The sequence below is a fragment of the Chinchilla lanigera genome, unplaced genomic scaffold (assembly GCF_000276665.1).
Source record: "Chinchilla lanigera isolate Chin_1 unplaced genomic scaffold, ChiLan1.0 scaffold00091, whole genome shotgun sequence".
Taxonomy (NCBI): Eukaryota; Metazoa; Chordata; class Mammalia; order Rodentia; family Chinchillidae; genus Chinchilla; species Chinchilla lanigera.
The window spans coordinates 735,080-748,349 of record NW_004955492.1 but is presented as its reverse complement, the minus strand read 5'-3'; the positions used below and the strand labels follow the sequence as shown (position 1 = coordinate 748,349).

The 13,270-nt window shown below is 43.6% G+C and overlaps 1 protein-coding gene across 4 annotated transcripts in view; it reads right to left on the bottom strand.

Annotated features, from left to right (window-relative positions):
• Dip2c (disco-interacting protein 2 homolog C) overlaps positions 1–13,270 on the bottom strand; it is a 221,672-nt gene that overhangs the window by 16,348 nt on the left and 192,054 nt on the right. For 2 of the 4 annotated variants that reach the window (XM_013504713.1, XM_013504715.1), the window contains 2 exons: positions 11,524–11,553; positions 10,067–10,128 (listed from right to left, as the gene is read on the bottom strand). In XM_013504713.1, coding sequence (XP_013360167.1) covers positions 10,067–10,128; positions 11,524–11,553 — 92 coding nt within the window. The remainder of the gene's footprint in view (positions 1–10,066; positions 10,129–11,523; positions 11,554–13,270) is intronic. The other 2 variants (XM_013504714.1, XM_013504716.1) reach the window with 1 other exon arrangement.

The window sequence follows — 13,270 nt, the reverse complement described above, 5'->3', positions numbered from 1 at the left end:
GGGATCTGCTATGAGCTCTGTAATCTCTCTCCTTCCTGGAAGTGCTCTGAAATCCACATGCAGTGTGGTCTGTGGGAAAGGAGGCCTTTCTGTGTCCCTTTCATCTTCACTAGGCTCTTCTGTCCGGTCACACAGCTGCCCAGGCCAGAACACGAAGAGGCTGCTCACACACTGAGCTCTCCCAGCATTAGCCTGAGCACGACCACAGCCTACTGGCTCCCCATTTTGTGAAGCCACGGAGGCAACTCTTCTTCCTCCATCTGAGATTTTCACCAAAGGGCCAAAGAGCCATGTGTAAATCTGTGTAAAGAGCTATGTGCCCACAGCCCTCTCCTGGGACCCTGCCCCTCTCTGGCCCCACGCAGTCAGCAGAGCATCTATCCCAACACTGACTCTGGAGGCCTATTAATAACGACGGAGGAGCACAATCACACCATCTGCCTGGGAGAGTTGGGAGTGCTGGCACAGGATGAACTGCCCCCTGCCAGACACAGTTTCTCCAAAGTTACCCAACTGGGAGCCATTGGACATGGCGTGGTACGGACGGTACAGGGAGCCCCTGGTGTAGATGGTCATGGAGGATAATGCGAGCATGTTCCCCTCCCCTCCCATGCCACTGCCAGCATTCCCTATCCCTAACAAGTCACTTGTGAACTGGAGGGTAAATGAATGCCACACTGTCAACCTCAACTATGCCAGCTGCAGACGTGGCTGACACCAAGGCGCTGCACATGGGAGCATCAGGCCACAGAGCCACCCGGCCACACAAACCTTAGCCACCCCCATTTGCAGTCAGCTCACCCTCCTATATTTAACGACATACTGTTGAGAAGCTAACCAAACTTTTAATTAAAATTTTAAAACATATCCTCTTCCAAAAATAATGTGGACCAGCTAAAATACCAAATACAACAAGGTCATTTGAGTAATAAGTTCTTTAAAAATCCCAAAAGATAAAAAAGAAATTAAATATTAAAAACCCTTGGTTAATTAAGACAGCAACAGCAACTGAATTTCATCCTAAACTTCCTGGCAGCTAAGGCAAACACAGGAGGAGGAGAATCAGCCAAGTGTTTTTCTATTTTTTTGTGTGTGTGTTTTTCTAGCAACTGATTGATTGATTGTGGTACTGGGGATTGAGCCCAGGGCCTCTATACTAAGATATCTTCCCAGTCCTTTTTTCATTTATTTTGAGACAGGGTCATGATAAGTTGCCTAGGCTGGGCTCAAGCTTCTGATCCTCTTCCCGCAGCCTCCCAGCACGCTGGGATAACAGGAGTATGCCACCATGCCCAGACAACCAGGCAAGCTTGATGCTCAAAGCTCGGACTGTAGCATCTTGCCATTTTCTTTGCACGCAGTGAAGCACATGAGACAGGATTATTAAAATCACAAGGAAAAAAATCAGTATATAAATTTAACAGATGTCACATTTACACATTCCAAACTGTAACAAAATCGACTCTGGTGGGACTCTGGGATAGAAAAAGGACATTAGGGCAAAACCAAAGAAATCTTAATAAAGGATAGATGTGTTCATATCACCTCGATTTGGCTCACTGATTATAACCAATGTGCCGCAACCCTGGCACCCACTGCAAGAGAACTTGGGAACTTTGTAACCTATAATCTGAAGCACCTCTAAAAAACGAAGTGTATTAACTTTTTTCCCAGACTGGCAGAAAAATCTGGATTTGGAGAAAGAGAAAGCAGAGGGCTGGAGAAAAATATGGTTGCAATTTTATTAGTGAAAAAGTGCACAGTGTGTGCCCTGGTGCTTCCTTTGGCTCCTTCACTTGTATGAAACGGACTCTTCCCTGTTTCTGTCTCTGCACAGGGTGGCTGCTGCCTGTGACTCAACCTTCCCGGCAGAAACCTGCTCCCTGTGGATTGGCAGCAACTGTCTCAGCCATATCCTGCTAGGATGTCACTTTCATTTGGACTGATTTTTGGGTGGACCTCCTATAAATAGTGCTTTTGGTACAGACCTTGGCCACCTGGCTGAGGTCTTTCCTACACGTGGATTTCTCTGTGCCTCTTCTACACTGCCCTCTTGGAAGGCTTCACAGTGTACAGCCCATCCTGGAGAGGGGTGTCGGCCTCCTTGACTTTGAGTTGAGGGACTATGGCCTTCACTGGGGGACAAGTTTCATCTCAAGATGAACAAGCTCAAAAGCCAGGCTCAGAAATCCTGGGTGAGCTGGCTTTCAGATGGAGAAGGGTTCTCCCAAGAGGAATAAATGCAAAGAGAGCAAGTAAGTCCACGGAGAAGTCTATGCAGAGCTGAGCAGAGGTGGCATTAACAGCCCAATGGTCTTGGAGGTTTTAGTCTTGGCCCTTTGGTACATTCCTATTCCTAGTTCCACCAGATACTTTCCTCCTCCTTCAAAAATAGTTCCAACAGTTCATGTTACTACCCATGAAATCTTAACTAACATGGTCCAGCTCTACTTTTGCATGAAAATAGATGAGAAATAAGTCTGCATTTGCAAACATATCAATATTATGTTTTTAGAAAATTTTTATTTGGCTGGGAATGGTGTCATAAAGCTGTAATCCCAGCTTTAGCTTTTGATTAGGAGAGTGAACTAGGAAGATCACAAGTCCAAGGCCAGCCTGGGGAACTTATTAAGACTCTGTCTCTAAACAAATGAAATGAAAGAGATAGATACATAGATAGATACATAGGTAGACAGATAAATAGATAGGGTTGGGGATGTAGCTCAGTGGTAGAGGACTACTGGGTTTTCTCCCTGGTACAGAAACCAAAGTTCAAAAATTGTAAGAATAAAAATAGTACAAAGAATACTTACAATTTCTGTTACTCAGATCCATCTGTCAGTCACATTTTACTCCATTTGCTTTATCACTTGTGCTCATTCTCTCTTATTTCACAAACATACGTACTTTTTCCATCTCAGAGTAAGTTGAAAACATCATGACCCTTTTACTAGTATTTCAGTGCACATTTCCTAAGAACAGGGACATTTCTTGTTTCACATAATCAAAGAACAGTGATCAGCTTCAGTAACTTTAACCTTGATCCAAAACATAATCCAGTCTCTATTCCAGTTTGTCCAATAATACAATGTCCCCTACAGTATTCCTCAGAGCATAAGACTAAACCTACATCAGCTTTTGCACTTGGCCGTCATTTTAAAAGCTGTATTAACTAGGAAAATTTCCTAAGCCATTTCTGTTTCTTAAAAATCAAACACTGAAAAACCACATGATCCAGTAATTCCACTTCTGGGTATGCATAAAAGAACTGAAAGCAGTGACTCAAATATCTGCAGTCTCAGGTTGGTAACAGCACTCTTCACAGAGGTCTAACAGTGAGAGCAGGTAAAAGGTGGGATCTCCGTACAGTGGACTATCATTCAGTCTCAAGATGGAAAGAATGCCACAGAAAAAGATCATCATGCTTGTTCTGACTTGCAGTTCTGAGAGGGCAGGAAAAAATGAGATGAAGAAATGCAAACTTCAACATGCAGACCATGAACATAACCAAGTGAAGGCTGAAGCCAAGTCACAGTGACCTCTGCCACACATCCATCCCTACTCTCAGACATATGAAGGACAGCAAAGACACACATGGCCATCCATGCCAGTCCTGAGCAAGGTCCACATCTCTGGACAGGCAGCCAACAACTCCTCCAGAAAAAGGACATTAAAATATCTTTTATTATTTAAACAAAAGAGTGATCATAATGTAGCCCCCAATGCCAAACAGAACAGGTTCCTTGCAGGAGTTTGGGATCAGTGGCATCAAGTCAGGACTGAGAGCCGGACATCACTCTGGCAAGGTGGAGACTTAGGACGGCTGCAGCAGATACCTGGGGACACGGGGCTCCAAGTCTTATGAAAAAAAGGGGAAGAGCAATGAGAGATGCCCCTTGGAAAGGGCTTTGGCTTCAATGGGAAAGACACCCGGCATGGATGGGAGTGTCCAAGAATGCTTTGCCCATTCTTTGCGTTTAGATGACATCTACCACCTCGTATCTATGTGCAGATGGACAAGGAGAAAATGGGCCACGTGAGAGGGAAGTAAGGGTAATCAGAGGTCTCACAAAGACCCTGAGGAGCAGGTAGAAGGCTGGGTTCTGGTGAGGCAGACGCAGAGGCCTCACAGAAGGTACAGCACATCTTCTACATATTCTGAGAGAAACTGAGGCTCTGAAAGGTATAAGGTCAAAATGACAGGACACAGTATGAGAGGAAATTGGAAAGAATGTGATCTAAAGACTCAAAAATAGCAGTGAGTTTAAAGTACTGGTTGGGAATTTTAAAAAAAGCAAATATTACAATACTAGGCAGATAGCTGCATGCGATGGTACTCTGTAAGGCTGAAGCAGGAGGAGTCTAAGTTCAGGCATAGCCTAGACAACTTAGTGGCTTAGTAATACCTTATCTCAAAATAAAAAATAAAATGGCCTAGGGACATAGTCCATGAAAAGGCCCTGGGTTCAATCCCCTGTACTACAAAAAGGAAAAAAAAAAGTATTATGGTACAGAGACTGTGGTTTCCATCTTTTGACAGTCTCTGGTGCAGGCCCAGGAGCCCTACCCACTGGAACCCTTCCAGTTCTCCAAAACCTTGGGCGTGACCATACCCTCTTCAGCCCAGAGGGTTAGGTAGCCTGCCACAGGGGACTTTTCCATCTGCACACTCCCAAGAGATGTCTGAAGAGCAGCACCCAGAAAAACAGAAAGAATGTATTTTTATCAGGCACCCAGGGAAGATGGAAGGACTTGGAAGCAAACTACAGAATATTTTTACTCACCTGGGGGAAGGAAGCAAAATAGAAACTGGAAATTCTCAGCCAAATTACATCTATACTGAGCACAGAATTTTTCCTCATCATTCCCTAAGTGATAACTATTTACACAGGTACTTATATTGCATAAGGTATTGTAACTGACCTAGAGATGATCTATGGTACAACTACATAAGATAATGTATATTGAGGCTTCTAATTTCTGTGTGATTGTTCTAAGCAATTAAGAAGTACTGAATCATAAATCATCGTAATAATTCTAAGAATCAGTACTACAGTCAACATTTAATTGACAGTGGAAATAAAAGACAAGAAGGCATTGTATGCAGGATTACACAGAAAGTGGCAGAACTGAGCCCCAAAGTCAGGTTCTGAGCCTAATCTAACTTCAGGGCACCTTGCAGATTCATCACTTAAAGGGACCGCCCAAGACTCAACTCTGGTGCATACGGGACTGTGGGAGCAGGTCTAGTACAAAAACAAAGCAGTGAGACTATCCTTGTACACTTATTAGGACCATCACCTGAGGTTTATGTGAGGTAAAACTGTTCAGCAAAGAAGAGTGAGCTCTGCCTAGGTCCAGTTCCCAGGGCACTATGACGACAGGCCATGACAAAAGATCAGCTGAGATTCTGGCACCCTACCAGGGAATCCTTCTCACGTGTGCTCACACGCTGGGACACACATGACACACTAGCACTACCATGCACATGCAGGTAGTACACCTGCATATGTGCAAAATATGAACACTCAATATGCTCACAAGGCATATATGTGTACACTCACTTTAAAACTCCCATACACATGCAACCCTCTACACACATGCATGCATAATTGAAGCATACACACAACATGCTCATCTTTTCACACATTTGCAATACATACAATACCCTTGCACACAAATTTTTATGCACATATGCAGCACTTAGAAAACACATGCAGCATACCTGACACACATGTATTCTCATAGATACATAGCACACACATATAAGCTACCATATACAACATATAAACCACAGATGTACACTTGAGTACATGCACCAACACACATGCGTTTACAACACACACATGCATACACACACCCATGCACCACATGCGCTAGCAACAGACCAATCAGAAGGCCCCTGGTTAGTAGTTTTCTCTTATCTCCTTCCTAGCCCCTCCCATCCTGCTACTGATTAAATCTCAAGTCTAGCCATTTGTCTTTATTCTCTGCCCCTTACTCTCAGGACTTGGGGACTCAGCCACCCACGGGCTAGAAATTAATTTAGTATCCATACTTTTATAGTAATACCCTCTAATTATGACTTCAGGTTACAAGCACTGAAGAAGCCAAACAAATTTCATTCTAGGGCCTCACATTAATATATTGTTCAGAAGATGTGTGAAATTATTTCTTTAAATGCATGAAAAAAATTTTCTTTTCTATCTAAAGCTTGAAAGATTCAAGTGTTTTACTTAAAGACTGGATTTAGAGTGACTGAGTGAATTCAATTTATATGAATATACTGTAGAGAACATTTAAAAAGCAGTCACTTTCAAATAGCCTCAAAACAATTTCACCAATCTCCCCACTCTGTGCATGTGGGAACTAAATCTACAGTACTTCAGAAACACAATATGTATCTTCATTACAGGATGCAGAGATATTATCCATGGCAACCTGCCTCAAACGCAGCTCACAAGTCTTCAACACTGAGCCTCCAAGAATAAAATGGGTACAGAAGACAGAGAAGTAGAAATGGCTCATGAACCCTTTGGTGGATCTCCCCATGGTCTCTCTCTCAGACCTCCGTGCATGGCACACATACTCTCCTCTCTCCAGAACACTGTACACGTGTTGACAAGTTAGCCTTCCTTTGAATGTACCGTTAAAGCAATAGAAGTGACTGATCCTATGAGAACACTCTAATGCAGCTGAAGAGAACCACCACACCATTTCTGTAGGAATACTCTCAAGAAACTGTGAATGATTTCAGTGTCGTGTCCCCCCCCCCCCTTAACTGCCTTCCAGCTGCTGGCCTTGTACCAGCTGCTGTCTTTCCCTCTCTGGAACATCACCTGATGACCTTTCCTTCCACTTTTCGGGAGCTGTGCCTGCTCCCCTGGCCACCCCTGGGTGCTGTGGTACAGAGGAAGGAAAGATGTCATCTACTACATGGAAACCACTGCACTTCTGTTACGCTGAGCTCGCAGTAGTTTGCCACCCAAGCACCTCACTGCAGTGTTTTCCCTTGGACCTCACAGGCACCTGACAAGACTGCACCCATTCTAAGCACAGGGAAACTGAGGTTTCAAAGCTGAATACCTACCTTGTCCCACGACCTGCGGCACAGAGAAAATCTGGACTCGTTTAAAAAGTGACCTCCCTAATTCTAGAGCCTCTATGTCACAGTAGCTGCCCACAATGCCCATTTCACATGTTTTGAAAAAGGTAAACAGTGATGCTAGAGATTTAAAAACTGGCTAATACTTCTCCTGGGAATATGGAGGGGAGGTTTCACAGAGGAGATGTGTCTGAGCTGAGGCTGAAAGAATGAGAATGTGAACAGGACAAGAGGGAAGGTCGGGGACAAAGCTCTACACACATAAGCTACTGGGGCTGCTTGTGGAGCAGGGAATCACCTGGAAGGTGAGGCTAACCGCTGACGCATGACAGACACATGACAGATGGAGAACTGCGAAGATTTTCTGCCCTGGGAGTAAGGAAGCAGGCAGTGAGGACTCTCACGTGGTAGACAGGACAAGAGCAGCCTTGTGGCCAGCAACAGGGGTGACAGAACTGGTCAGAAAGATCAAATGAGAATTCTGTAACTGACATCCAGAAAAGACCATGAAAGAGACTGAGAGGGACAGAGTCCGTCTTGGGCTGCAGAGGGAAACAGCACTTCTCAGTCCAGGGGTCCCAGGGAGCCAGGAGAGCAGGCAGAGTTCCCAGAAAGTGGAGGGCAAGTCAGCAGGTAACGGTCAGGAGGGCTCAGCTCCTGCTTACTGGAAGTCAAATACTGTGGGAACAAGCGTTTGGGGAAGCCCACTGCAGTGACACGCAAGGACAGTGGCCCACACGGGTGTGTGTGAGAGGTGTCCAGCACAGTGCAGGCTGTGACAGCGCAACAACAGGGGCTGACAGCACTATCAACCGTCCCAGTCCTATTACCCACCATTGTGTTTCCAATGTTTCACAGAGCAGTACCCAGTTCACAAAGCACTTTTACTGCTATTTCAGACATTTTTAAAATAATGAGCCAGCAGCCTGGTCAGGGAAAATCACTACAACAGATTATTTTATAAGTTAATAAAAAACATCACTTAGGGTTATTGATTTGACTAAGGTCAAAGAATTAGCCCATTATGGAGGAGGCTGATGAGAAGGCTAAGGCTTTCCGCTGGTTCTCACAAAATGATATGGATCCGATAATGAACTTTTATTACTTTATCACCATTCACTGTACTGGTGCTTATCTTATTTTACTTTTCCTAAATCATACTCTTTCTCAGTAAGGTAGGTTTGCCATATTGAAGATAATTGGCAGGTTTTTAAAAAATGGGTAAAAGGTAGTTTCTTAAGATGTTTAGTTCTCTTTAAGAAAGAAAAGCCTTTACATCCCAACTTTTAACCTTCTCTGATTTCCAAGGTACTCCTAACACAGAGATTTATGGTCCAAAACTGAGTAGGTTTGAGCCACCACTGCATTGCAATATTTCCTCTTATACATTTGAGGACATAAGTCCTACTGAAACAAGTATTCTGTGATGGACTATTGCTCACTCCTTGAGGAAGTAAGACACTTATAAGATTAATTTTCAAATAACTTATAGAGAGTAAAGTAGATTTTTTATATTCACTTATTATTTGGGAAATGATACACCCCTGGCACAAGTATTTAACTTCTCCAAGTTTCTGAAGTTTGAAAATGTTCCAGCCTGAACTTTGCTACACTATGCCTGGCAACCTTCGCAGGGGGCAGGGCTGGGGGAAAGTTGTTTACTCTTCTTTTGGTCCTCAATGCTAACTGCCTAGTGAGGGGCTCGTACAACATGGCCTCTCCAAAATTCTGTAATTGTACAACTGCAGAACAGGTAGTATTTTCACCAAGAGGGTCTAACAGGGCTACCAGCCCAGGCAGGCAATCTGTAAGTGTGACATGGGGATGTGTGTGTATGGCTTCTTAGTCATGGCACTACTACTGTTTTTCTGTGCACTGAAGAATGTTTAGCAGCATCCCTAGCCAGGTGTCCGCCAGGGGCACAAATATCCTGTGGAGAGCCTTTGACGAGAGGATACAGTGATGACCATCTGGCTGAGTGGACACCACATGGCCCTCATGGCCAGCAGTTTCACGACTCCTTTTCATGGGCACAGCCTGGCCCAACACATTCATGCACACAGAAGCCAGCAGCTCTTATCCCTGGAAAGCATGTGCCCGCTGCCACTTGCTCAGGCAGGGATAGGTCCCCACAACACCACTCTTGCTCTGTTTATGCCTATGTTTTCACTGTGGCACAATGACAGTGTTGGCAGGTGAGTGAATGTGAAAATGTAGGGTAAAAAGTGCACCACTGGCCATATGGCAACATACTGACTAAGAACATGCTGACAATCTTTGCAAGAGGATGCCACATACCAAGGCCTGCACTTCACAGAAGGAGCTGCACCTAGGCAACTCCAGCATCACCTAACTGAACACAATCCATTTCAACAAAGAACATCTGCAGTGCCAATAGAAGTACCTTTCCCCTTGAACATTTTGGCAGGTCATCCTGCTGAGGCAGTCTCTGCAAAAGTTTTCTCATGTTGCTCCCCCCCCCCATACCCTAAATCTCTTTTCCTGATGTATCCTTACAGATCCCAGTAATACTTTTTAGTCTTGCTCATAAACTGTTTAAGAATCTACACAGAAATAATAACTTCACTTCTATGTTAACTTTTCATGGAAACTCCTTCACAAAACGTTTCAGTTCATGTAAAGAAATGTGAGCAGAATGGTAATACTGCGTGAGGTGCAAAATGGCACTCACTAAAATGGCCAAGGAAAAAGACCAAGGGCCTGCCTTCTGCTTAGCTTTACAGATCAAGCAACTTGGTCACAGCACAGCTATCATGCAGCGAAGTTTACACCTGCAAAGCTTGAGCCAACTTGACTAACTCTACCACCTTACTCCATCGGATAGTTATACTTCAAGTAGGTAAACATTTCCGCTTCTCTTCCTTCAAAATGAGTATCTGCATGTGGGCCACCAAGAAGAAGAAAAAAAAAGGAACGGAGAAACCCACCAGCGTACTGTACCTGTCATGTCTCAGGGCCCTCATGTCAACGTAGACAGTGGTGGGGTCAGGTCCCGAGGTTCCCTGCAAGCAAGGACAGAGCATGGTTAACTCAAAATTATGTGAAAGGAAATTGGGTTCTGTGCGAGCTGGGAAGCATTTTGTTACTGAAATCTTAAGCTGTGGTGGGGAGTGACATGTTAACTTTTACTTGGATAATTTAAATCCCCCAAGCAGCACATTAATAAGACAATCCTGGACTTTCATACAGCTTGACTACCCGTCATATACATGAAAGAAAAGAGGCATGCCACATGTTTTATCAAGTAAAAGGTGGCTGAATCCCCCCAGAGAAAGGTTTGGCTGCAAAAGCTGGGTGTCAAGGATGTAAAGTATTTGCTGAGAGATTTTTACAACATGCCTCCAAAAAGATGTATTTTTAGAGCTCAGGATACTGAAGCAGACACGTGACTTATCAAGCAGGAGGACAGAAGAGAGAATTAGTTTTTCCTTTTAGTTCTACTTATGCCTTATTTCTTCAGCCTCAGGACGTTATTTTTGTGATGTGAGTCAGGGAGGCTGCACGTTTATCCATGTCAACTGGGCAGAACCTTGAGGTCTGCAGCAGTCAGATATCTTATCCAGGCAGCAAAATCCCTTCTAAGGACATGCTAGGTGACTTCTGACCAGCAATCTTTGCACACGTGAGAGTAACATTCTTAAGGCTACCACAAATCCCCTTTCACATGCAGTTCTTAGGAAGGCAATATAATACGTTGGTTGGAAAAAGATGGAACTCACAACATATCTGCCAAAAAGGGAAGCTCCTCAGAACGTCTTTGAAGAACTACATTAAAAATTTTCAGGTAATGTCTCAATTTTGTGTTAAAGGTACACTTACATATAAAAGGGAAAAACAAATTAAGACCATTGCATTAAAACATGGTCTACTTCTCAATAACTTTGGCCACTGATATCTTACCACTAAGATAGGGAAAAAGAAAAGCACATGCAAATCCTCAGGTGATACCAATAGTGCTAGTGGAAGGCAAAGAAAGTTCTCTCTAACTTAGGATTATTCAGTGAGGCTGTGTTACAGACTAGTATTGAGTGAAGAACTGGTTTGATGTTCTGAATAATGCAAAAAACACATAATCAATTAAAAACATATGGTCAATTAAAAAATAAGCAAATCAGAAAACAGGTCACTAAAAGTGGGAAATGATGGAAAATGGACATGTATTCAAAAATGGGCAAGGAAAGTACTAGTCATCCATAATGGAAATACAGTATCTGTCACACATGTGAACATTGGAAGAGATCCAAGCAGGGACATCACCCTGGTGGTCAGTACTCCTGACCACAGGGCCTACAGATCCTCAATCTCTGCACTCAACCTCCAGTCTGTCTCACTGCTGGAAGCTGGCAAGGCAGGAGGCTATAGGGAGGTAGGCACTGGTGTGACGAAAAGTCCCCTACCTGCTCGGCCAGTGTCCACAGCCTGTGGGGCTACAGCAGCAGGAAGGTGGGAACAAGCAGAAAGGAGAGAACACCAGGCCAAAAGGAAACAAAACATAAATGACACACACAGACGTGGACACACGAACAGAACAATCCAACAATTAAAGATGGTATGAAGAGGGAGGGTAGGAAGGAGATTGCAGAAAGCAGGGAACAAAGTAAAAAGAAGATCAAAAACAATGTCAAATATGGAAATCGTTAAAATTAATCACTGTACATTAAAGGCTCAAAAAAATTTTAAAAAGATGTCAACATATCCACAGAGCAACAGAAGAGAGAATAATAGATGACTAACCATGGACATGTGATTTGAGTCATTTTTTAGTAAATGAGGTGGATGGCATTATGGCAGAGTTTGATTTTATGTTTTTGAGTTCCTTTCGGAGGAGGTGGGGTACAAATTTTATTAGCTACATCTATTGGCTGTCCCTTCATTGAAATAATTTAAAATTTTCAGTTGTGATAAGGAAGCAGAACATGGAAGCTTTTACACTAAAATAAGCATACTTAGCTCCGCCCATCTTCAAGACTGGTTTAAAAAAAGAGACAGAAATACACTTCAAGTACACAGGAACCAAATGTCAAACCCCTACATGGGTTAGCTCAGCAACTGTACGAGGAATCTCTGCCCAGGTTAGCATCCTGCGCCCACAACCAGCACCGCTTCTGGACCCCAAACAGCGACACATCAGTTTCCATCTTCTCATGGCCTTCGTGGTTTTGGCACATGCCTTCTCCCAATATTAAACACCTATATCAGCATCACAGGAAAACTTCAGAAACTCCTCGGGTACAGTGGGTTTGTCCCCAGGCCACATACAAACTGTGAAGTTTTAGATCTGAAATGTCCCCTGGAAGCTTGTGTTCAGAGGTGCGGCTCTGAAAGGCAGCCCGATGACGGGTGCACTAATGGTGGGTTAAACTACTGGTGAGTTCTCAGCTGAATGTGTCGTGAGGAGGTGGGGCCTGGCTGGGAGAGGGCGTCACTGAGGGTGTGACCTGGGTGCATTCCTGATCATCGTTGCTCTCTGTGCTCTGCTTCCTGGCTGCTATTGGTGAGCTGCTGTCTTCTGTCAGGCATTCTATTGGGTCATTTCTGTCTTTGAGCCAGGTCACCCTGGACTAAATCCTCTAAAACTGTGACCCAAAATAAATCTTTCTTCCGTCAAGTTGTGAGTATTTGGTATTTTGTTCCAAGTCTACAAGGTAGCTAATACAGGTATCTTTTCCAAATATTCCCAGAAAAGTAGAGAAAGAAGATCTTTCATTGACTCCTGGATCACTGACTCCTGCACAACTGATCACTGTGGCTGGCTTCCCACCAACCCACACTCTCTAGGAGGACATTCACTAGGAGACACCAGAGGTAGCAACAATAAAAGAGTTAAATGGTCGTCTTTTCTCTGGGGTACTATTCACTATCTGAATAATTTATCACCATTCAAAACAGAACCAAGTCTTTAAAAACAAGCAATAGTTCAAGATTTAAAAAACCGTGGATTCTGTTCTGTCATTTATTTAGTTGTCATAATTACCGTTATCTCTCACCATTTTTTTTTTTAAAAAAGGGGCATGAACAAAACATAATTGAGTTCATAACACACTGCATACCTTGAGGGCTCACTGGACTTTCACTGGATATATTTAAGCCAAATGCACTGGACTAAATAATTTCCTTTACAGTTACTTGAAACCTAAATATTAA